The sequence below is a fragment of the Rattus norvegicus genome, chromosome 3 (assembly GCF_036323735.1).
Source record: "Rattus norvegicus strain BN/NHsdMcwi chromosome 3, GRCr8, whole genome shotgun sequence".
NCBI classification, from domain to species: domain Eukaryota; kingdom Metazoa; phylum Chordata; class Mammalia; order Rodentia; family Muridae; genus Rattus; species Rattus norvegicus.
This window is the reverse complement of record NC_086021.1, coordinates 82,016,647-82,042,244: the sequence shown is the minus strand read 5'-3', so window position 1 is coordinate 82,042,244 and position 25,598 is coordinate 82,016,647. Positions and strand designations below refer to the sequence as shown.

Here is a 25,598-nt window from a genome sequence, read left to right as displayed (position 1 = left end):
GTAATCCTAGCCCTGGGAGGTGAAGACAGGAGGACCCCAGGTGCTTGCTGGTCAGTTAGTGGATATCTATCATTGAGCCAGGAAAGAGAAGGACCCTCAGAGCTTGCTGACCAGCTAGTGTACACCTACCACTGAGCTCAGGTTCAGCCTAAGACTGATAGGAAAGTAAGGTGGAGAGAGACTGACTTCCAACAAACCTCCATATGTATGTGTACACAAACACAGAGAGAGAGAGAGAGAGAGAGAGAGAGAGAGAGAGAGAGAGACAGACAGACAGACAGACAGACAGACGGACGGACGGACGGACGGACATAGCTGGAGTGGGGAAGAGGAGGAAGAGAGAACATTGCATGCGTGCATGTGTGCAAGTACACATGCATGTGTCAAGACACGTGGAGAGGGCAGAAGACATCTCAGAAGTTGCTTCTTCTCCTGCCCCCTTGTGAGACCCAGAAATCGCAGTCAAGTCTCCAGGCCTGTACACAAGCACCTCTACTCATGGAGACAGCTTGCTAGCCTGACCACTGGGTGTTTTAATACAGAGCCATTCCGCTCTAAGACTTGCTTTCTTCCATGTAAAACCCACATTTCTACTTCATGCATGAGCATTTTTCTTTTGCTCAGACATTCTTCTCCAGCTCTGATATGAGTTTTTCTTTTAACACATAAGTTGATAATCTGTAAAAGTTCTAACTTTATTAGAAACAGTATTTTATCCACCTACATAACAAATGCTTCTCCAGGTATAAGTCCCCCTCCAGTTCTCTTCATTGTATATTTTCGCATGCAGAAGTTGCTGGTTTTAGGTAAGAAAAGCGACTGTACATTGACACTTACTAATTCTCTTCCTTTCGCTTCCATTTTCACGTTTTCCTGTTCCCAGAATGTTTAATGCAATATTTAAAATTTCTTCACCTTAGTGACTCTAGACATACTACATAGCTAGCCATCATCTCTCCCATTTATGGCCCACTTTCTTATAAAGCAGAAATAAAAACTGTGGAGGAAGAAAAACAGCAGCTACATAGTAAAAGTAGATGCTGGTCTTTCCAAAGTCACTAAGCCAGACTAGGGCTGCCGCTGCCTGGCAGAAAACAGCAAAGCAACAAGCACTCTGAGTATCTAACATAAATCAATTGTTGCCCTTAGCAGAAACTACAAGACACTGAGACCTTTAAGATGGCCCCTAAGGCTGTGGAAAAGAACTCTGAAAACCTGAATTCAAAAAATATAATTTCTCAATTATGCAAAATATAAGGACTCAGTATGAATTGTATAAGAGCTTCACAGATCTAAAGAAGCAGAGGCAGCCACACTGTGAGTCAGCATGTCGGAAAGATACAAAGGAAGGAGATCAAGAGATCAATTTAGGGAGTGGTGATCACAGGGCATGACCCCACCCAGCTGAGTTTTTCTGTTTATGCTTACAAAGGTAGATTCCTGAGTTCAAGGTCAGCCTAGGACAAAGGAAGTTTAGGTCTAGGCCCAGGCCTGGTAGGAATGGTAATTTCAGGGCAGGTCCCACCAGCTACCTTAGTGTCTGTACTTTAACAAAAGCACATCTCTCAATTCTTTCGCAATGTTAAAAAAGAAAAAATGGGGCTGGAGACGTGGCTCAGTGGTTAAGAGCACTGACTGCTCTTCCAGAGGTCCTGAGTTCAAATCCCAGCAACCACATGGTGGCTCACAACCATCTGTAATGGGATCCAATGCCCTCTTCTGGTGTGTCTGAAGACAGTGACCATGTACTCATATACATTAAATAAATAAATCTTTAAAAAACAATGTACTTGCTGTCTTGTTCCTAAGGGTCAGGGGGCTAAACATGGAATGCTGATTCATGGGATGGTCAAGAGGAAATCTGGAATAAATGACTGAATTGATATGTAAATAAAAGACTGGGCTTCTGGTCTACATGATGAACTAACAGAGCAATGCAGCTCTTTTTTACAATTTTTTTCTAGTGGGAACTGGGTTGTCTGGAGATCTCTGGAGAGCAAACACAGCTCTTACATTTTTTTCTAATAAGATTTTTTTTTTTTTAATTGTGGTCAGAAATTCCATGGAGAACAAACACAACTCTTTTAGAATGTTTTCTAACAAGATTTCTGACCTTGCTTGGAAATCCCAAAAATTGCTTGGAGAGCTAACACATCTCTTTTAGAATTTTTGCTGGCTCTCTGATTTTGATGGGAAAACCCCAAGAATTACTTTTAGAATTTTTCTAACAGAATTCCTGACTTGGTCGGGAAAATTCAAGAATTTTTTCCTAGTAGCTTCTTTGATCAGAAAACCCATGAGCTACCCAGAGAGCATATAGGACTTTTTTTCTAGAATGAGAGAGCTGTCTCGAGCAGGAAGCTGTCTCCAGAGAGTGCTATGTCAAGAGCTATCTCGAGCAGAACATAGGCTGTCTTGACCTTGAGTCATTTGTTTCCCTGCTCCCAGACACCCCTTCTCTCAGAACCCCTCCCCAAGATGAGGAGGGCCCTTGGCACCTCCATACAGGCGCTACCACCACTGATCTATTTGCTTTCTTTTTTCTACTTTAGTTATTTAGACAATCTCATTATGTAGCCCCAACTAGCCTCCAACTCAAAATCCTCCTGCCTCAGACTCCTAATTGGTTTCATCCCCACTCAGATCCATTTTCTTTATCTATATAAATATTACTATTATTGGCATTGGAAACGAGTGCAATCAGTGTCTCTCTTTTTTTGAAAGGCCTAACTCACTAAGACTATATCTTTTTTTTTTTAAGATTTATTTTATGTATGTGAATGCACTGTAGCTGTCTTCAGACACACCAGAAGAGGGCATCAAATCCCGTTACAGATGGCTCTGAGCCACCATGTCCTTGTTGGGATTTGAACTCAGGATCTCTGCAAGAGCAGTCAGTGCTCTTAACTGCTGAGCCATCTCTCCAGCCCAAGACTATGTCTTTAAAGTTATGTTATAGTACATGCCAGAATTCCCTTCCTTTTTAAGGAGAAATAATATTTCACTCTACAAGTACCACATCTGTTTATTCCTTCAGGTAGCTCTGGATATTTGGATTGTCCTATCTTTTAGCTACTTCTTATCCTAATCCTGTCCCTATTTATCAATAATGTTTCTTTGATATAGCTGAATACCACTATAAACTCCTGCATTTTCTAATATTACAACTACAACTTAGTAGTTTTTACTAGGTTAATTTAAGATTGTTTTTAATTTTTTTAAAATTCTTTGTATGCATACATGTGCCCAAAGGACACCCACAAGTGTCAGCCTCTGGAACAATGCCCCCCCTCTTTTGAGATGGGATCTCTCAGTAACCTGGAGTTCACAACTGAAACTAGTGGCCGAGAGAGCCCCAGGGATTCTCCTGTCTCCAGCTCTTCAGGGATGGGATTCTAAGTATGTACCAATGCTGGGGATTGAACTCAGGTCCTTGTCCTCCTACTTTGTTAATCAATGATCTGTTAACCTTGGAGAGTTCCCCAAGCCATTATAAACTTCTCTTCACTGCATCATAATGCATCATCTAATCTAAGCACTGCTTTACCAACTGATCCCCTAAGCTTAGACCTTCATGTTCTTTACAAAGTATCCCACTATGCTTACAAAGTATCCCACTATGCTTACAAAGTATCCCACTATGCGGGATTCTAAGCATCCCACATTACTAACTTCCTTCTGATTACTGCAAGAGGCGGGCACACTTAGGCTTAGAGAGCAGTTATTACAAGAAACATGTACTCACCTTTTTCTTTTGCAGTCCTTGTGTCAGTCAAACACGCTTTGGAGCTCCCAAGGGCAACCAGCCACCTCTGCCTCTCGGCGGCATTTACTGCCTTCATGTAGAAATGCTGCTCTCCTGGAATGATTAATTCCATTCTTGTGTTGTCTGCTGAATGGACTGTGACAATACAGAGAAGACACAGTTACAGATTCAAGCATTTGGAGGGGTCCTGTCACATGTCATTAGATTGCTTCATATACCTAAAGCAAACCAAGACTCAACAGAACAATCAGGGCTACTAAGAAGCCCCAGAGGCACCATGAAAACCACCTTCTCCCTAACACTCAGGGTAGCAGTGGCCCCAAAACAATGCCAGCCACTGACGATAAAATAGGTGACTCACTTGTACTCATTCTAGACATATTTGCAAACTCATTACATTACACAAAGCATGGCTATAAATCCAAATAGAAGTCAGCCAAGTTCAGAAAAACAAGGAGAAGATCTGAAAGGGGACATTTAAAGAAGAGTACAAGCAAGAAGTAAGCGGCCGTCACTGAGCCACATCCTCAGCCCTGGCAAGTGTGCTCCTGACGTTTTGTTCACATGCATGGCACGCTTTGCTCAAGTCCATTATTGCAGATATGGGGTATTACAGTAATGGAGAGACTAAGCCCACCTCACCCCAAACAACAATACAAAGGGGGCGTATAGCCATGGGGCAGGTGGGAAGGCTGAAGAGTTAAAAATTATTAAGAAGAAATCTCTGGGGTAAGTACAGACTCTACTAAACTGAGCTAACAAGGGTTGCCTTGCATGTGTAAGACCACAGACCTAGTTCCAAGAACCACCCAGAAAAGAAAAAATAAACAAATACACAAACAAACAAACAAACACAAACCAGTGTTTTCTTTTTCCTTAACCACTTATTAGAGCGGAATGGAAGCTCTCTGAATGTGCTTTTGAAACCCACTGTACACTGGCTCGCAAGCTACTTACAAAGCAGCACTTCTGAAACATTTATGGGTGACACGGTGCGGCTGAAAATGAGCTACGCAGACCCAGCGATGAGCACACAGCAAACTAGCATTTACTGGTAAATGCTTTAGCCTATGATAAGTAAAGAGCAAAACAATGTTCCGTACATTCAGGGAACATACAAGAAAATTCCCCTGAACTGATCTATTTCCACAGCTTTCATAGCCATGACAGTCTTCTATTAGAACAGTACCAACTCTTCATTAAAAAGCGACCAGGGACCATATGTGTGTGCACACACACACCACACACTCAGCAAGCATGTGCTCTTTGGAAAAATCTCCCTAGACAGCGTGATCAACCCTATCTGTGTGATGATTATCCACAGAGACCCTGTCTTTAAAAAAAAAAAGAAAAAGAAAGAAGGATGAAGACAAAGAGGGAAGAGAAGGAGAAGGTGGAGAAAGAAGGAGAAACGAGGTGGGAGGGAGGGCCATACTACTAGTGCGTAAAGATAAAGGGGAAGAACTATAGCTAAAGAATATGAATCCAGGGCTGGAGAGATGGCTCAGCGGTTAAGAGCACTGACTGCTTTTGCAAAGGTCCTGAGTTCAATTCCCAGCAACCACATGGGATCCCATGCCCTCTTTGCACTCTTCTGGTATGTGTCTGAAGAGAGCAACAGTGTACATAAAATAAATAAATAAATCCAAAGCATAAAACAAAAAAAACAACAGCAGCAACAACAAAAAATCCCATATGCAGCCACCAAACCCAGGCACTATTGCTGATGCCAAGAAGTGCATGCTGACAGGAGCCTGATATGGGTGTCTCCTGAGAGTCTCTGCCAGAGCCCTACTGATATAGATGAGGATGCTTGCAGCTAACCATTGGAATGAACAAGGGAACCCCAATGGAGGAGTTAGAGAAAAGACTGAAGGAGCTGAAGGAGTTTGTAACCCCATAGGAAAAACCACAATATCAACCAACCAGACCCCCTCAGAGCTCTCAGGGACTAAACCACCAATCAAAGAGTACACATGGAGGGACCCATGGCTCCAGCTGCATATGTAGCAGAGGATGGCCTTGTCTGGCATCAATAGGAGGAGAAGCCCTTGGTCCTGTAAAGACTCGTTTCCTCAATGTAGGGGAATGCCAGGGCACTGAGGTGGGAATGGGTGGTGGGGAGTGGGAGCATCCTCATAGAAGCAGGGGAATGGGGGAAAGGGGAATAACGTTTGAAATGTAAATATATAAAATATCCAAGAAAAATAAAATTTTTTAAAAAAGGAAGAAAGGAAAAAAAAAGAATAAAAAAAAATGTTTCTTCCTCCTTGGCTAATCTTACTTAGAATTACCATAAAGTCATGCCAAAGTAGTGATCCAGTCCTGGAAAATGTAGCTCACTGCATTACACTCAGTAAGCAAATGCACAGGACTGTGGCTATCTGAAAGCTCTGAGCATGGCCTCATGCAGGATTAAAGTATTCAAGCTGTGAGGGGACACAGACAGGCCTAGAGGGGACTGAACATTCCCTCCCCTGTGCTGTGGTCCTTTCAGTCCTCCTTGAAGAATTTAAATGTCCTCATTATCATCTTATCTAACTTCATTCTGCCTTCACCCACACACTCCGACACACGCCAAGTGCAGCTATGGTCTGTGAGGTGAATCGCCATGAAAATCATACCGTGACCTACTATTCCCCTTTGGGAAGAAAAAGAGACCATCTCTATACTCATGGCTGCTCAACTCCAGTCAGCAAGCTTTTAACTCCTACTCTCACTTTATCAGAACCCCGCAGAGATAGCCTGCTTCATCTTCAGAGCTCAGCTTCAGCCTTCCGGATCTTTCCCTGAGAGTGAGGAGGGACGTATCTAGATGCCACAGAAATTTTCTACCAAGTCAAACCAGAAAAGGCATCTGACGTTTCAATGTAGGAGACATTTACAAAGGGGGAGTATGAACCTGCATTCAATAATGCTACATGCCACCCCTGATTACTTAAAGAGAGGATCTGAAATCTCTGGATGACTAGAAACACTTATTTCCTCATTTGGAGCAGGCAACAGAGCCCCCTGCTCCCTTACCTTTAATCTCACAGACCGCCATCTTTATACTCCCTTTGCTCCCTTTGCAGACATCGTCCTGTGAGTCATAGTAGGACAGGATTCCATTATCCAGAACAAACCATCGAGGCTGCCAACCTAGAGAGACCAGAAACCAAGACAGGTGGATGAATTATTCTTACCACAAAGGAAACTGATTTCAACAATGCCACACTAATTCTGTGCTCCCAGTAACTTACACACAATGAAATTTTTCAACCTTTGTAACAAAATGTCCTGTGGTCTCTACATAGATAAGAAAGAACTTTTTTGTTCAAGCTCACAACTTTCACTTTAAACAACCTAAAAGACCATAACCGCATCTCCACCCAAGCACAGCATAACCACTACCCATCATGAGAACAGATCATAATGTAGAATTAGCGTCTTTTCCAAAATGTCTGGAAGCAGCAGTGTTTCCCACATCAGACTTTGGATTTGTGTGTGCATATGAGATATATGGAAAATGGGGCCCAAATCTAAACATGAAGTTCATGGGCAGCTACTCCCGTCACCTAAAGGTCCCTTTATGGACTGGTTTGCTTCTGACTGGGCCCTATCATGAAGTCAGGCTCAGCGTCTTCCGCTTGTGAGTGTCCCTTCATCATTTAAATCCTTTGGGTTTGGGAGTATTTCACCTCCTCATCTCATCATGGAAAAAGACATACAGGAAACACAGAAAAGAGAGAGGAAACAGGGTTTGTCCCAGTTCTGTTACTACTCTTGGTGGCTAACCTAGAGTAAATGTTCTCATCCCAACAAGTCTTCAAAGTTCTTTCTCCGAAATAGGTGACTGAACAAGTTGGCCACCTCTCAAGTGTGATGTGCCCTCCCTCTTCTGATAGAAGATGCTGCCTTTAAGCAAATGTCCTTGGACACAGGGAAAACTAGAGATCCCGATGCTTATGCAAATATGACAACCTATAGAAAGAGCAAGATCCCACCCACCCTCCTTCCCTTCTGTGGGCTACACAGCTAAGGCAGAAATGCTATTAACTTCAGCTGTTCATCTCATTGACATTTCCTTAGCAATGAAAGCATAAACCCATTATCAGACTTGGTGGGAAAGGCAAAGCCTGTAACTGAGAGTGATGGCTATTCTCAACGCTGGCCTGGCACTCCTCTTGCCAGCCAAACTCGTGTTCCCGGGAATCTTATCAGACGTGCTACTAACAGATAGCAGTTCATCAACTGACAACATAGTGGTCGTGCTGGAAGCAGTGTGACTGCTGTTATCCTTCCCATTGCTATTAAGCCACAACACTGTGTAAGCATGAAACTCACCACCATTAAAACACTCTGACCATCAGCTGTGAAACAACTCACCAGTTCAACATTTCCCTGAATCAGACAGGACCAAGACAGTACCTCATCCTATAAACTGACACAAGGCTTTTAGGATCCAGGCTGGAGAGACAGCTCCATGGTTAAGAGCACTGACTGCTCTTCCAGAGAGGCTGACTTCAATTCCCAGCAACCACATGGTGGCTCACAACCATCTGTAATGAGATCTAAGGCCCTCTTCTGGTGTGTCTGAGGACAGTGACAGCATACTCATGTACATAAAATAAATAAAATCTTTAAAAAAATTTTTACTTAGGGCTTACCAACACTTTTGAAATGACAATGCTGTTATAGTTAGTGTTGTCAAACTGACAAAAATCTTCCAAGTGGTCTTCAGGCAGGCTATATTGATGACATTAATTGAAGTATAAAGACCCTTCTTAACTGTGTGCAGGATTACTCCTGGTAAGGGATACTGTATGGTAAAATGGAGACAGAGTGTGCAGTAGCAGTCACTTGTTGCTCCTTTCTGACTTGGGACATGATGTAAGGCATTTGTCACTGTGATTTCCCAGTAAGGATGAACTATAACCTGAACTGACAGCCAAATAAAGTCCTCTTCTGGAAGCCTCTCTGTCAGAGCACTTTATCTCAGCAACAGGACACTGAGTCAGAAAGGAAGGTGAAATTTTATTTTCTATTCTATACCTTGCTTAAGAACACAAGGGTAGGATATTCCCATCGGCTCAGAAAAATAAAGCAAGAAAACTTCAAGCACCAGGAAAATTCATTTCTATAAATACTACATTCCCAAGGGAGGGTGGCAAAATTAGAGGAAAAGTTCTTTGGGTGTCTACACTTTACCTTGTTCCTCACTTCATGATGATGCCCTAGCACACTGCTTTAAAAAAGAATCTCTCCAGGCTAGAAAGACGGCCAGGCTGTTGAGAGCTCACGATGCTTTTCCAGAGGATCCAAGTTCAATACCCAGCACCCACATCAGGTAGGCAGTTCGCAACTACCTGTAACTCCGGCCCCAGGGACACCCATGCATTCACACAAAAAAACACAGAAGTGTAAAGGAATGAGGAAAGGATGGGGCAGAAGTAATAGAGCACTCATGTGTGAAAGCCTAGAAAAACTAAAAAAAAAAAAAAAAAGACCATAGAGGCAGCACATGCATGTTCTTAGCATGTGCAAGGAAATAATAATATAATAATTTTTAAGTGTAGTATTTTTCCAAATACTAATTCACCGTAGTAAACAAATAATGAGGAGTGGGTAGTGGGAATATAGTCTTCCGTCAGTGGCATCACTGCCACCGTATGACACAACAGCACTTCAACCGTGAGCAAAGTGATCCAGAAACGTGGCTGAGTACACGCATCTAATCAAGCCTGTTGATTATCTCTCCACACCTTTTTGAAGAATTATCTAACCTGACTTTCCCTAGTTGGTTCACACATTTATAGTAACTGGCTACAAGATACTGTAAAAGGGCTGGCAATTCCTTCTGTTGAAAAGGACCATCCCCTGTTTCAATTTCTACTTTAACAAGCACTTTTCTCAAGCTATTAGATGGTATGAAAACACATATTAAAATTAAAAAAAAAAGTCAGAACACTGTCATGACACCGGAAGGTTCCTTAAAGACCAGTTAGTACTAGCAGCTGGTCATCCTCCTGACCCGAGATACTAAAATTAATAAATGAACATTCCACGGAGACAACTTCACATTAAAAAAAAATGGAATCGCTCCAAAGAAAAGGCTTCGCTTAAACTGAAACACACCATTAAAAAAAAAAAAAAAACACTAAAGCCGAAGCACGTACCACAGGCTACGAAGACACCTCCCACAAGAACATTTCACCCCAAGAGCAATTTCCCCTTCAATTATGACTCATGGCTGTAACTGCCCATCGCTCTGGGCCCTGCTAAAAATATTCCTCCCCCATTACCTCCAAAGACGAGTACTCAAAAACATTTGCTTAAAGGATATAGACAACAAAGTTAATACGGCCGGCCCCTCAACCAGCAACCTGTGCCCACAACAGCCCAAATGAAAAACGCTTAGCAAAAGTGTCTGCCTGGTGTCTCGCTGCTCCCCAGAAAAATGTGTCATGTACATGATCACTTGGTTTTTTCATTTGAGCGGAAAACATTGGTGTATTATAAATATTAAGCCACGTGCCACCGTAAATCTGGCTCTAGCCAAATACAACCAAGCATTTAGTCCTAACAGGGTTTACCGGGATCCGTAGAGTGACTGCAGGGCTCCGTACTCTGGGCAGAGTAAGTGGGCAGCAGGGCGGCGATTGCGCATTTTTTGTAACTAAGTATCTGACAAATGCCCAAATTTCCCTTCAAGTGGTCAGTTTTCCTCCAGTTCGGTGAGATCACAGGAAGTTGGAAATTACCTCTGGGACAAAAAACCTAACCACCCAGGCCTTGACCAACTTGGATCCTGAAAGAGTACCGCACCTGCCTTTGGTGTTGGTTCTAGCAGAGATCACAGAGAATGGATTTAAGGTGCGTTTTAAAAGCCAGACTTTCACAGGCAGGGACAGCTCCCTGCTGCTGATCCCATCTCTACACAAACAGCTTTCTTCTAACTACCTCACCAGGGAAACCTGTCTGCTCTTCCTGTACTGTACTTCCAACTATTTCCCTCTCGGAATGACTCGAATGGGTTTTCTTCCAATATGCCTCACAATTTCCCAGACCTCACTGAAAACCACCAATCCCTAAGAACCTTCTCTGAGGATAGCTTCCAAAAGCACACTTGATGAGTTCTGTCAGCCTCAACAAGTGGAGTTTCAAACCTGTGGTAAGAAAATGTAAAGGAATATTAAAAAAAAAAAAATCTTAAAAGTAAATGACCACACACACACACACACACACACACACACACAAAACACACTTAACAAAATGCTGTCCATATAGCGTAGATGAAAGAGGAAACAGTGGATGAAAGAGGGTGACTGGATACTGTTTCTTTAGCACAAGGGGCAGCGGAGGTTTTTGGTGCTGTCCCATCCTCGGGATGGTGCGCGGCCTCGAACTCGCTGTCGAAGCCTCCCGGAACGGGCCCCACAAGGGCAGTGTGAGGGGGGAATCGAGCGTGGAACTGAGAGTGTCGCGGCTTGACAGGGGGTGCCCCAGGGCCAGGCTGCCCGCAGCCCCCCGCCGCCCGCCCCGTACCTGTGAGATAGTTGGTCCACTTGTACAGAACCCCCTCCATGCTTCAGAGCCCGGCGCCGCGCATCCTCCTGGCCCGGCGCCGGCCGCGCTGCTGCGGAGGCGCGGGCCCGCAGCCCTCCGCCCGGACCCGGCGGCCCTCAGAGGCCCGGCCGGCGGGCGCCCCGTGCTGCTCGGAAGCCGCGAGGCGCGGACATCCCCAGCGGGAACGGCGCGGCGACCCCCGGGACGACCCCAGCGCCCGCCGTCCTCCCGCTCTGCCGCCGCTCCACGAGCCCCGGCGCTGCCCTCCTGCACGCCCGCCTTCCTTCCCCCCGGGCTCCCGGCTTGTTTTCATTGACCCCGACGTCGCTTTCACTTCCTGGATGAAAGGGGCCGGCTCGGCCCGCGAAACCCCTCCCCGGCGGCGGGGCTGCGGGACGGCCGCGTGCCCGAGGCTGCGCCGCGCGCCCTCGTGGGGCGGCTCCGCTGTCCCCCGCTCCCTAGCTGCCTGGCATCCTCTCTGGTTCCCAGCAGACGAACTCCAGGGTCATCCTGCCTGGATAAAATCGAGGGTTGCCCATTTCTTGGAGCTTCCAGTGCTCATACTCCGGGAAAATCGGAAGTTCCCTCCTAGGAAAAGCTGGAGTCGTGGCAAGGCCTGGTAATCCCCAATACTCTAGAGGCTGAGGCAGGAAGGACAAAAGGCCAGCCTGGGCTACATCCTTCTGTTAAGATAGGTATGCGAGAGAACATCCTGTACACTTGGGCCATGTCACTAGCATTCCCCCTCACACACACAAAAACACACTCACACAAACATACACAATTTTTTCTCTTCATTTTTTTTTAAAATGTCATACATCATGATGTACGCCTTTAATTCCAGCATTCAGGAAGCAGAGGCAGGCAGATCTCTCTGAGTTCTGTTAGTTCCCAGCCTGTCTAGTTTACAGAGTGAATTCCAGGCCAGATAGGGCTACATTGTGAAACCCTACACACACACACACACACACACACACACACACACACACACACACACACACACACACACAAAGAAAGAAAAGGTTAAGAAGGAACCATGTGTTCTATTTTTGTTGTGTTAATAAATAAAAGAATTTCTCTTAGTTTTTTTTTTTAATCTCACTTGGGGGAAGAGCCTTTACACACTTGAGAATTTTTAGATTTAGAAAGTTTTGCAAATTTCAAACAATCTAAAGAAGCGGAGTCAGTATTGAGGTAGTGAAATTCCTGACCTGTCCTTCCGGGAAGGCTGACTGAACAGGGTAATCCACTTGGTGGATTGATGAGTAGATGAATGTTCATTCAGCAAGTCACATACCGTTCATTAATGATAGTTCAACTGTGGCATTTCCTGTAAAATTCAAGTTTTGTACCGTTTGAAAGGTTTTCGTACTAAAAGAAGAAGGGGATGTTTCAAGAGTAGTCTCTGATGTTTATTAGCCAGCCGTGCGTGAGATTGGAACAAAATGTTCAATAGTCAGATTTCCTGTCTGATGTGAATAAATTCTCATGGGGAAAATTTTTTTTCTTTGCTAAAGGCCTTCACCTAAGGAGGCCCCAGGAGGTGGGGGACAGAAACGCAAACTAGCTTCTGCAATGCCAGACATCTGCTGCTGGAGGAGCCCTAGAGACACTCCACTGTGTGCTCTGGGGCTCGCCTGGCTGCATGTGTCAGAGACAGCCTGGAGTCCTTTTTATGCAGTACCCCGACCCGCATCTCCCCCAAAAAAGACCCTTCAAGGACTCCCCCCAAGTAAGAGCAACCAACCTATCTTGTCAAGAACCCATTCTTCCAAGAACGTCTGCCATCCACTGTGCCTGTCAAATCCCCGGGAGCCTTAGAAGCCTTCTGTGCCTAGAAAAACTGGCTATATTATGACTAGAACATCCCACCGTGACCTGTTTGCATTTCGTATCAATTTCTTGGCCCAACTTTTTAATATTTTTTAAATACTGCATTAAGGACCTTCAGTTATGTATCCTTTTTTTTTTTTTCTGGTCAAATGGTTCAATGTATCATTTAAAAATTTAAAACCAAGCCATCCAAGCAATCTCTTAGCAGAGGCAATGTTGGGGAGGGCATTATCAGGGCATCAAGTAGAGGCCATAGAATTTTGCAGCATCTCCTAAATGCCTAGAAAGGACCACCATAATGCCACTTTATTTCAGGAAACGCTCGTCTGACTACTGCAGGCAGAAGAAATCTGCGAGCTTAGCAAGAAGAGACTATTCTATTCTAGCCCAGGTACAGCCAACGAAGGCACCCAGCATCCTGGACGCACTCCAACCCTTGGCGATTTGCTGGTGCGACAGTGGGCGGAGCCTCACATAGCCCCGCCTTGGACCTTTGTGACGTAAGACAATGCCTGCCACGCGTCTGAATTCTGTCCCATCAGCCTGCTAACACGCTGTGGGGCTTGCACTGGGCCTGGGAGTACTGCTTTGGCAAACATGAATCTCCTATTCAGATTATCAGTTTTCCTTGGCCTGTGGGTTTGTTCCGGTGCTCAGGGACAAACCAAAGAAGAAAGCACAGAGGAAGTGAAAATAGAAGTTTTGCATCGTCCAGAAAACTGCTCCAAAACAAGCAGGAAAGGAGACCTGCTAAATGCCCATTACGATGGCTACTTGGCTAAAGACGGCTCCAAATTCTACTGCAGGTAGGAGATGCTCCGTGCAGTTCAAGATCAGATCTTGCCCACCACCAGCAGCAGCTGCAGTCAGAGCCTGTTTTGTTTTAAGGGTTTTTGGTGTTTTTTTGTTTTGTTTTGTTTTGTTTTTAACGGTAAATTAAGCCATCATGTGGATTTAGATTAGAAGACAGCCCCCGCCAAAAAAAAAAAAAAAAAACCTGAAAGTTTTTAGTTATTTAAAATGTTAGCGCAATAAATTGACTGCAGATCCACCACGTCAGGCATAGTGCTAACCACCACCCCTGTCCTTGGGACACAGATGACTAAATCTAGAGGCTGCTTGAAAAGATATTCACATTTTTCTCCTTACCCAGAGCTGAAGTCTGATTCCAAACAGAGTGTATAAGGAAGCTACTGTGCTTTATTCTGGACTTCGTGGGTCATTTTCTAATAGAGACCCCGGTTTTCACATCTATTCTGCTCTCTGACTCCAGTCTGACTGAATGCTTTCTTTAGCTGCACTGGTACCCTCCAAAGACAGGCCTTTCCAACTTAGCAATCCTTTCCAACTTAGAAGAAACCTTATTCTTCCTATATAGAAGAAAAAAATTGACAGGATACTATTTTCCAGTTGTTCTTGAAATTTGGGGCTCACCCTGCCCCTTTGGTTTGGGGAACAAACCCAGAGAAGTTAAAAGAGTTATTTTGTTCAAGCCATGCAGCTAGTTAGAAGCAGGAGGCCCATTTTAAAAAGTGAACCGTTGGGTAGTTTTTGTAAGGACCACAGAAATCGGAAATCAGAATGGCTTCCAGTTATACACTATGCTAATTTATGGGAAAGTTTAAGCCAAACAAACACTTCATAAAGGACAGAGTTCTGAAGAATGTACTATGGGAAAAGAGATTCCAGTTTTAAATAACAAAATACCTAAGCTGCGTTTAAAGGTTTCCTTTATGAGACCAGCTTACTTACATACTAAGTATGGTTTCTTACAGCCGGACACAAGATGAAGGCCACCCCAAATGGTTTGTTCTTGGTGTTGGGCATGTGATAAAGGGGCTAGACATTGCTATGATGGACATGTGCCCTGGAGAAAAGAGAAAGGTGATTATTCCTCCTTCACTTGCTTATGGAAAAGAAGGCTATGGTAAGATTTTTAATATATCTTTTAGTTATTTTTTTAAAAAAGAAGTCAGTTATGAAATTCAAAACAAATCTGTATATTCTTTAAAAAAAATGGAAGTAAGTCTCAAAGAGATATTTGTATATCCATGTTCACAGTAGCAGCACAGTCCACAAGAGGCAAGAGCTGGGAGAAACCCAAGAGTCCAGAGATGGGAGAGAGATTAAAACAATGGGTATATGCACACAGTGGAATATTATGTAGGCTTTAAAAAGAATGAAATTCCGACTCATGCTACAGTGTAGATGAACGTTAAAGAGTATCACAAGTGAAATACTCCAGATGCAAAAATTACCAATATTGTAGGATTTCAAGTATATGAAGTGTCTCTAGTAGTCAAGCCAACAGACAAACGCAGAGAGTAATTTCCAGGGGCTGAAGGCATAGGACTGAAGGAGAGGTGTTGAATAGCATAGTGTTTCAGTGATCAAGACAACAGTGTTTCTGGATATAGGTCGCACAGTAACACAAGTGCACTTTCTACTTATTTAAAAGTAGTCCAGAAAGTAAATTTTGTATTAGGTGTATTTTGTCACAATTTTAAAATGCTATAGAAGAAATCATCACCGAAACAAGTCCACCAAATTCTTGTTATATTTAATTCATCCTATACCCTTCTTTTCACATCTAAAGAAAACAAAACAACCAACCAGAATACCAACCTCCAGCCAGAATCTCTTCCTCTGCATAGACACAGTACTCAGAATGACTCTGTATGGTCCATAAGCTCCCTTGGGCATTTTTGGTTTTAGTATTATATAAGTGTTTCTGGTAAAGATCTCTAGTACCAGGTTAAAACTTGGGAGTCAGGAACAATTTTAGAATAGAAGGATGGTACCCCTGAGTGATGATGGGTCACTGTTACCCCAACTCAGGAGAGTCCTTCAGATGCGGAAAAGATAAGTTTCAGGGTTTTGCTTACTTTTAAATCCTAGGGCAAGAAGATATATGAACACACAGAAAGTTGGGGAAATATGATTAACCAGTGGTTAAATGATATAGTCCTAGAGTAGACTGTGTTCATAAACTAAGAAGACACAAATGGTCTTTAACTCTAAGGGAATGCTTAACTATATTCATAATTGCAGCAAAATTGGGATACAAACAAGGTATCATTTTCTGCTTATCCCATTAGCAAGGACATGAACATTGACAAAGACATGGGAAAATGAGCCATTTCTTACATGATCAATGGGAAAGGAAATCATTTGACCAAGAGGTTTATCAGACGTAATTGTACCCTTATCTTCTGACTTAATAATTTTGAATTTTAGGACCATACACCAAAGTGTAAGAGAAGATTTATTGCTGTTAGGATTCTCAAGAGAAAGAGAACCAATAGAATAGGATAGATAGATAGATAGATAGATAGATAGATAGATAGATAGATAGATAGGAGGGAGGTTACTTGATTGGCTTATATGATGTGGTCTGTGGTCTGGGTAGCCTGACAATGGAGAGAACCTCGAAGCTACTTGGTCTGCAAAGCTAGATGCCTCAGCTGTCCCATGCTTACCCTGAAGATCTGGAGGACTTTTGTAGAGCCACTGGACTTCAGTTCATGTTGGAAGTTAGACTCTGTCAGTCTCTGTCAGCAAAGAAAGGTGACAGCAGCGACAGCAGAGACAACAGGGTAAATGAAGCCAGCACAACATTAAGGCAAGCAGGCCAAAAGCAACCACTTTTCTTTGTCAGAATTCCTTTTCTCTAGGCTGCTGCCAAAAGGTACTGTAGAAATGTAGGCCAGGTCTTCTCACTTCAATTAAGTTTATTTAAAAACAGAATCCCCTCTAGATGTGCACAGTGGCTTCTCTGTTCATTCCAAATCCAGTCAAGTTGACAACCAAGATTAACTACCATAGTTGCCAGCTTCTTTTTGGTAGCAACATACTTGAGACTACCTAGTTGAGTGTCAGTACGAAAATTAAATCACGGGATATCCATAGAGTGAATTAGTATGTAGCCAGTGAAAAGAATGAGGTGAAATCACGTATATTAATAGAGTGTCGTGCTATATTCCTATGCTGAGTATTTACTGAGCACCCATGCAGGCTCTCAGACAGATAATAACACAAGGGAAAAAGCAGACACTACTCACAGTCTGCAGTGTTTGCATCATGAAGGGGAAGTTTCCTATACACCTATTTCTACACAGACTAGTGTAGCAAGGTTGTAGTCATCGGTGACAGTGTCGGGGAGGCAGCCTGAGGGTCAATAATAAGATGCTTTTTCTCTCACTCTGAAATGTTGAATTGTTTCACATTTTGTTGTTGTTGTTGTTGTTGTTTACCACTCGCGTGAATAACAATCTTCACAAAAGCAAATCTGAAAAAAGACAAGGAAATTTTATGGGAGAGAGTTGTCACCCTTGCAGGGATAAGCCCTTTCCTGTTGCAGCATGAAGAACCTTTGCCTGTTCACCTTGTGTAAAGCTCTTGCCAACTCCACCTATTTGAAATCGCTAATACAGAAGTAGCAGTCAGGTTCCTAAGGCGTGAGTTTGGCTTTATCCCCATATCTTGTAGAGGTAACCATCCTTAAAGCTGTTGACTGTCTTTAAGAGGTCATCCCCCTTGCTGTGTGTGTGTGTGTGTGTGTGTGTGTGTGTGTGTGTGTGTGTGTGTGTAGGACCCTGAAAAAAAGAGAATTAAAGATAATGTAAATACAATACTATCTTTAAAATGTCGTAAGTTGATGCTAAGGCTCAGTGATGCAGGTAAAGTTTGCCTGTCAGTCTCTTCTCTCAATTTCCAAGTTGTCACATCAACATTCAGCTTCCCCTCAGAGCACCCACATCCATCTTCAGGGGGTACCAGTCCTGGGTCCATTATCCCCCAGCAAATGACTACTCTACCCTTTACCTAAACTGATTTATGCTTAGTTAGGAATGGCTACCCAGCTGTCTCGCTTGCACCTTTATTTGACTTGGAAGAAAGCTGAGGCCTGAAGTGTGTACGGACCATAGTTACTTAGTTACTCACCTGTTGGCTTCACCATTGTGACAGCGGCTTAGATTCCATGGTTTTAGAAGTCATTGTGTTGTAGACCACAGCTATTTAGCAAAAGTCTGTTGATTGTGTAAGCTTTTGAAAAATATTTTTGTTTATTGAGAGTTTCATATGGTTGGGGATTTAGCTCAGCGGTAGAGCGCTTGCCTAGCGAGCGCAAGGCCCTGGGTTCGGTCCCCAGCTCCGAAAAAAAAAAAAAAAAAAGGAAAAAGAAAAAGAGAGTTTCATATATTCACACAATGTATATTGATCAGATTCACACTCACCCCTCCCCATAATTCTCAGATTCATTCTCCACCTCACCTCCTTTGTGTCACATACATGTACACACACACATATATCACACACATACATATGAACATCACACATATACACATCACACACATATACATCACATACATCACACACGCATACACACGCATACACATCACACATATACACATCGCATACACATCACACACACACATACACATCACACACACACACATACACATCACACACACATATACACATCACACACATACACATCACACACACATATACATATCACACACACATATCACACACATACACATCACACACATACACATCACACACACATACACATCACACACATACACATCACACACACATACACATCACACATATATACACATCACACACACATACACATCACACACACATTCACATCACACACACATACACATCACACACACACACATACACATCACACACATATACACATCACATACACATCACACATACACATCACACACACATTCACATCACACACATACACATCACACACACATACACATCACACACACATCACACACACATATACATATCACATACACATCACACATACACATCACACACACATACACATCACACACACATCACACACACATATACACATCACATACACATATATACATCACACACACACACACACACACACACACACACACACACACACACACACACGTCAATCTGTGTTGTCCACATACTCATGGGTGTGGAACCATCCACTGGAGTAAAGTCAACCTACCAGGGATACCAGGGACCAAAGCCTTAGAACTGTCTCTCCTTCCTGGCAGCTGTCACAGCTCCTCAGTTAGGGCAAGGGCAGGAATGCTAGCATGTTGACTGGTTTGGTCTTTACAGGTCTCGGTGAGCTTAATGTAAGTTGTTATTAAAACATAAAAGTTATAACTTCATTTTAGGTGATGCTTGAAGAAGCTTTTCCTCTGGCGAAATGTCCTTGGCTCATGTCCCAGAACACCCCTGCATGTCTTAAAGTGCATGTGGCTTTCTAGTGCTTTGATTAACCATCTCTGTGGTATGTATATACTCTTTACATTAACCCCGCCTCTCCGATCTACCTCTATAAGTGTAAATAATTCCAATGCAATGCGCATCTATCTCTTAGTCGGGCTTCAATCTTTTCTCAGGAAAACACTAATTAGCAACGTTTTCTGTTTTGTAATAGAATTGTTGGGGAACTTCCTGTGCATCTGTGGTCTTTTCCTGGGAGGTTTGAGTTTGGGCTTCAGGGTGGCTCACTGACCTGCCAGACCCCCTTCCATCACCAGCACCAAAACAGCAAAAGGAATTTGGGTTTTGAGTCTGTCTTAGTTTTGGTCAAAGTCATTTTTCTATCCTTCAAAGCTGGGTAATTTGTAGGACATTAGATCAAGACTTTGACAACAGGCACATGATGGTGGATAGACTTTTTCTGTGTTTTGATTTTAGAAATTTCAATGCACTGCTTGGGGCTGTAACTTCTACCCTTTCCTTTATGGACTATGTAAGTATTTTAGCAAGAATCATCTACTTGACTATCAAGGAAATCGCTATTTCTTTTGATGGACAAACTTAGCTAATTTCAAAGAGTGTTAGTCATTTTGCAAATACCCGTGGGCATGTCCTAGATCACATGGACATAAGGCCCTGGAAATACACTCAGCTGATCACTGCCTCTTGGCAATCCCATGGAATACTCAGCTGAAAAAGCCCCATCTTAAGTCTTACTAAAGCTGCCAGCAGCATCAGCTAACAGATGAACTGTATTAAATCTCTCCTCCTCCTCCTCTTCCTCCTCCTCTTCTTCCTCTTGCTCCTCCTCCTCTTCCTCTTCTTTTTCTTCTTCCATTTATTTATTTTATTTTTAGGTGTACAATGTAGTAGCCATCCTCAGACACACCAGAAGAGGGCATTGAATCCCATTACAGATGGTTGTGAACCACCATGTGGTTGCTGGGAACTGAACTCAGGACCCCTGCAAGAGCAGTCAGTGCTCTTACCACTGAGCCATCTCTCCAGCCCTCTCTTTTTCATCTTAATTATACTTATTTATTTATGTGGGGTGAAGCATGTGCCTTAGCAGGTCTGTGGAAGTCAGGGAATAATTTGTGGGAGTCAGTCTCTTCTCCCACTGTGTGGGTCCCAGGTAGTGAACTCAGGTCATCAGGCTTGGCAGTGAGTGCCACTGAGTTCTCACTAGCCCAACTGTGGAATGTTTCTGCTCATACATTTCTCCTCTATACCATATCTCTGCTACACGATGATCAAGTTATACTAATAAAGTCTTGGTTTATTTTAACTTAATCAGGAAACTTACTCTGGTCCAGAAGGGCCCTTTGAACTGACTTGGTTTAAAATACACTGGGGAAACAAAGATCTAAAATGTTTTATAAAATGTGGAGGGGAAGGGGATAAATTGACCAGCCCTAGTTCACTTTGATGTCAAAGAGCTGTAGATTTGAAAGCAGTTCCTGTAAAGTCTATAACCCTGATACTAACGTGGCCACAGAGCGAGTACCTGAAAGCTACTTTTATGTAAGTCAAACTGTTAAACTCTTAGCAGAAGGCAAGATTCCACCCAATGCAACTCTGATGTTCGAGATTGAACTTTATGCTGTGACCAAGGGACCACGGAGCATTGAAACGTTTAAGCAAATAGACACGGACAATGACAGGCAGCTCTCCAAGGCCGAGGTAATTCAACTTCTTGCGCTTGACTTCCGCCGTTTGATTTTTTTTTTTTTATTGTAACTCAAATCTTGTTGACGACATTTCTTATTTTTCGATAGTATTAGGATTTGTGTTGAGGCCCTTTTGAGTTTCTCTCTAGAGTTGGCTCTGATTGTTCCAGCTTGCTGGAAACTCTGAAATCTGACGAAGAAAAGTCCTCTTCCGTTTCTCCGTACATAGGAAAGTCAGTAAGGTCATAATGCTACTTCATGAGGCAGACCTGTAGCTTCAGTTACTCCAAACCTGATGTAAGAAGACAGCACCTTGAAAGGACAGCCTGGGGCTACAGAGAGTTGAAGACTACCCTGGCCGACGTACTAACACCCTGTCTTAGAAGGTACAAAAGGGTCTGGGGATGTGGCTTGGTGACTACCGTGAGGCCCTGGGTTCAGTACCCAGTACTGTCAGGTCACTCAGAGTCACTCACTCAATCAAATAAGACAAGTCCCAAGCTGCCATGGCTCTTCCAGCCTGGACACTAGAGGGGACAGGCCTCTTTCCAATGGTACTGCATAAACATGTCACAAGACAAATATTTCTATGTCCCCTCTGGACCGTGACATAAATGACATTAGGAACTAGCAAGGCTCTGAACTGGACGGGCTAAGAAGTTGGTACGCTTGGGCTACGAGTTCACCTCCATCTCCTGAGGGTGAAATAATAAACGATTGCAAAGTCGATACACACTCTTCACACTTTCTTCGTCCCAAGCTACCATTTTAAGCATGAATTAAGTACTAAATCTGTCTAATCTCCAGGACCATTCATATGACAGACGCCCCTCTCATCATCATCACCTTGTTCAGGGGGAGAAAGCTACTCAGGAGTGTTGAGCCACGTAGCTGCAGGATCACACCCCAGGCTGTCTGGCTGTGGCTCGGAGCCTTGGCCACTCCATGGCTTTCTAAGAATTACCATCTCAAATGTTTCTGGGAAGCCTAAAGCCTTATCCAGTGCCACAATCTACACTTAGCTCAGCTGCTCTTCCTTTGTTTAGAGGTGGCTAAAAATGTGTGACTACCCCCTAAGTGGGTAATAAGAGGCAGGTCGTCCCCTGATTTCAAATATAATGTCAGTCCTTTTCTATTGCAGGGACTGTGGGGTCCAGATAAGGTCTTACTCTAGCCCCAAGCTGCCTTGGAACTTAAGTTGTATAGGCTGGTCTTGAACTCGTAGAATTCCTCCTCCTTCTCCCCAATACTAGAATTACAGGAATAAGCCACCGACCCTAACTAATAAGTCTTTTCCGTTTTTCTTTATTTTGCCTGAGGATTAGACCTAGAACTTCATGCATGCTACATAAGCACCAGGCCCCTGAGCTGTATCGCCAGTCACCTGCCTCTTCTTCATCCCCCCCTCCCCCTCCAACCTTCTTCCCACGAAACTCCAGCTCCTCCTCCAGGAACTTTGTATGTTGTAGAACTTCCTTGAGGCTCCCCAGTCAGCCAGCATGTCTGCCAGGTGTCTTACTTTGCTCTCTACTGCTGCAAGAAAGAACAAAACCAAAAGCAACTGTGGGGATAAGGGCCTTATCTGGCTTACATACTCTCCGTCACAGTCCACTGAAGTAGAGACTATGGTGGCTTCTTCCTCAGACCTTGCTCAGCCTGCGGTCTTACACACCCAGGAGCACCTGCCCAAGGGTAACACCGCCCACAGGGAGCAGCCTCCCACATCAATCACTAACTAAGAAACTACCTCCACAGCTTGCCACAAGCCAATCTGATAGTCAGTTCCTCAAAGAGATTCCCCTTTCCTACAGGACCCAGAACAGAGGCCTTTAAGAAGGACCCTTAAAGGGAAAGCCTTTTTCAGTGTTTCTTCTCAGTTGATGCCCTCTTTGGAATGAATGACAGCAGCGAAGGGATTCGCATAGCACTCTGGGAGCAGCCCGTGCACACACTATTCCTTCAGCCACACCCAGAGGTCCCTTCTGCATCATAAATACCTCTAGACATTAAGGCATCTCCAATTCTTTACTGAAAAATAAAAGTAGAGGAAACCCAAAATCCGATCTGTTTAGCCGCAGTTTCCCAGACATCTTATTGGGCATGGGTTATGTTTTCACCAGATGAGTAAGAATGACTTTTCCCCAATTGTAACGATAGTTATCTTCTGTTGACGCTGACCCTGTATCCCTCCTCTGGTTACAGATATCTCCCTCCTTTTACAGATGATATTCCTAGTGTTCAGAAAGGTTGTCGAAGACCATGTATGGGTCAATACATGTGGGAGCCCAGATTGGAAACATGAACTAACAGAAACTTTCTTGCTTAGGGATCAGATGCTAAAGGGATCAGTTTACATAAGGTGGGAGTGGAGTACAGTATTAAATTAAAAATTAAGGTAGTGTGAGAACCCATTAGTAGCTGAAAGTCATGGGGCCGGATAGATAGCTCAGCAACCCTGCTCTTTCAAAGGACCAGCGCATTTACCAGAGCCATCTCCAGTGTCTACCCCCCATCAGGCAGTTTACAGCCCCCTGTAACTCCAGCTCCGAGGGATCTGATGCCCTCTTCTGGTCTCTTTGGGTACTGCAGGTGAACATAAATAATAAATCTTTTTTTTTAAATTTGTTATGTTCTTGCCCACCACTTGTTTGAACCTCTACTACACTATATGGACAAAGACTAGATAGTGACCATCAGCTTTTATTGTTTAAGAAATTCAGAATGTTTGAGGCTGTTTAAAATGCTTTATACCTACATAGGCAGGCAGAGGGAAACAACGTATTTCCCTTCATACAGGACCAGTTGTCTTGGAGAAGCTGACTCAAGGTCTACTGACCACTGACCATTCCAAGTCCTTTGTGATGGACTGGGCATGCAATATGTATTACTAGAACGACTGTTCAACTCCATCTTTCAAAATGTCTCTTGCCATAAAAATGCCACATCAAAATTATTTCCAGGTCAGTGTGCCGTGCTTTCATTAGTAGAAATCGGCATTTTCGTATGGAGAAACAGTTGAGTTACATAGATAACTTTAACTTTAAATTATGTGGTGTACACGTATTAAAAAATAAACGGCACATTTGCCATGGTGATATTACCCACAGTCCCAGCTCTGAGGAAGTTGGGAGCAGAAGAATTGGCCGAGCCTATGAGTTGATGCCGGCCCTGGCAACACAGTGAGAGGTGATATCATTCACAAGACAAGGAAATGGGGGGGAAAAACATGATATTTTGTGACTTAGCTTAACTCATTATGTAGATGAAATAGTACCACTTCAACATGAAATTATATAAAAATGATTAGTGAAGTGGACTTTGAGTTACTATCTCTGAAATCTGCTGTGTGGCTTATATTTACAAGAAAATGTCTGCCATAGCCCCATTTCAAATGCAGAGGAATTGCATGTGGCTAATATCACAGTACTTTATTGAGTGTATGCTACAAAGGCAAGCAGTCAGTGTGCTTCAGAGCATCTCAAGCCCTTGGTTGACTTGATTATGCAGTAAACTCATTAATTCCAGAGACGGCCATGCTAAAGAGATTTTGTATTAAATAATAGGAATTAATCTGAATGTGTTTTTCTTTTCTAATAGGGACAGTGTGGATCATTAGAAAGTATTCAGTTTCAGAAAATTAAGTGTGGCTAATACCACCAATCTATAACCCCAGGGACAGCTAATTTGAATAACCACTTCTCTTCAAAAATTAAAAACAAAACAAAAAGTCTGAGGCCAAACATGTTGGCACAGGCCTATAATACCAGTACTTGGGAGGCAGAGGCGAGCAGATCTCTATGAGTCTGAGGCCAGCCTGGTCTACAGAGTGAGTTCCAGGACAGCCGAGCCTATGTAGAGAGACCCTGTCTCTAAGGTATTTCCAAACCTTGAAATACCTTTTTAAAATGGTTATGGGTTGGCAAGACTTCTCAGTGAATATAGCTCTTGCTCCAAGCCTGAGGGCATGAGTTCGGTCCTCAGTACCCCTCACATGGCAGAGAGAACCAGCTCCCACAAGTTGTCCTCTGACCTCCAATGCGTACCACGGCCCTTGAGTGCCCCTCCCCCATATACAGACCAATTATTTAAGATGTTTGCATCACTTGCTACGCTTATTCAGTACCGTCATCATTTCTTAGCGTGACTAGACGCCTGTGGTGCCTTTTTATTAACGATGTTGTGTTCCGGCCTCCAGATAGAGCTTTACTTACAGAAGGACTTTGAAAAAGACGCAAAACCCCGTGACAAGTCATATCAGAAGGCGGTTTTGGAAGATATCTTTAAGAAAAATGACCACGATGGAGACGGCTTCATTTCTCCCAAGGAATACAACGTGCACCAACATGACGAGCTTTAAGTTTGCTCCTTCTCTCTCATTAGCCGCTCACACACCGCGCTTTAAACACAGGGAACCACTGTTCTCTGTGTGGCCGCTTTCCCGGATGAGGAGATATTCGTGTCCTTCAATAAACATAATTTTGGTGTGAAAAGGG

At 43.5% G+C, this 25,598-nt stretch overlaps 2 protein-coding genes across 9 annotated transcripts in view; one reads left to right on the top strand and one right to left on the bottom strand.

Moving 5' to 3' along the window:
• Positions 1-11,592, bottom strand: part of Plekha3 (pleckstrin homology domain containing A3) — a 21,214-nt gene extending 9,622 nt beyond the window's left edge. Inside the window, exons 1-3 of the mRNA NM_001013077.1 lie at positions 11,294-11,592; positions 6,791-6,907; positions 3,746-3,901 (exon numbers count right to left, since the gene is read on the bottom strand). Of these exons, the coding sequence (NP_001013095.1) occupies positions 3,746-3,901; positions 6,791-6,907; positions 11,294-11,333 (313 nt within the window). The 5' untranslated portion in view covers positions 11,334-11,592. The remainder of the gene's footprint in view (positions 1-3,745; positions 3,902-6,790; positions 6,908-11,293) is intronic.
• On the top strand, positions 11,332-25,598 carry Fkbp7 (FKBP prolyl isomerase 7). Of its 8 annotated transcripts, XR_010064576.1 has the most exons (6): positions 11,712-12,009; positions 13,463-13,953; positions 14,923-15,074; positions 20,985-21,118; positions 21,335-21,491; positions 23,902-25,384. XR_010064576.1 is itself a non-coding variant. In XM_006234400.5 (5 exons), the coding sequence occupies exons 2-5, from the start codon at positions 13,745-13,747 to the stop codon at positions 25,460-25,462; spliced, it is 654 nt and encodes a 217-aa protein (XP_006234462.1). In that variant the 5' UTR covers positions 11,712-12,009; positions 13,463-13,744; the 3' UTR covers positions 25,463-25,595. The 8 variants fall into 8 exon arrangements, 7 of the variants coding, with proteins under 7 accessions (XP_063139346.1, XP_006234462.1, XP_017447036.1 ...); XM_006234400.5 differs by lacking the exon at positions 21,335-21,491 and having other exon boundaries at positions 20,988-21,118; positions 25,301-25,595; XM_017591547.3 differs by lacking the exon at positions 21,335-21,491 and having other exon boundaries at positions 25,301-25,595.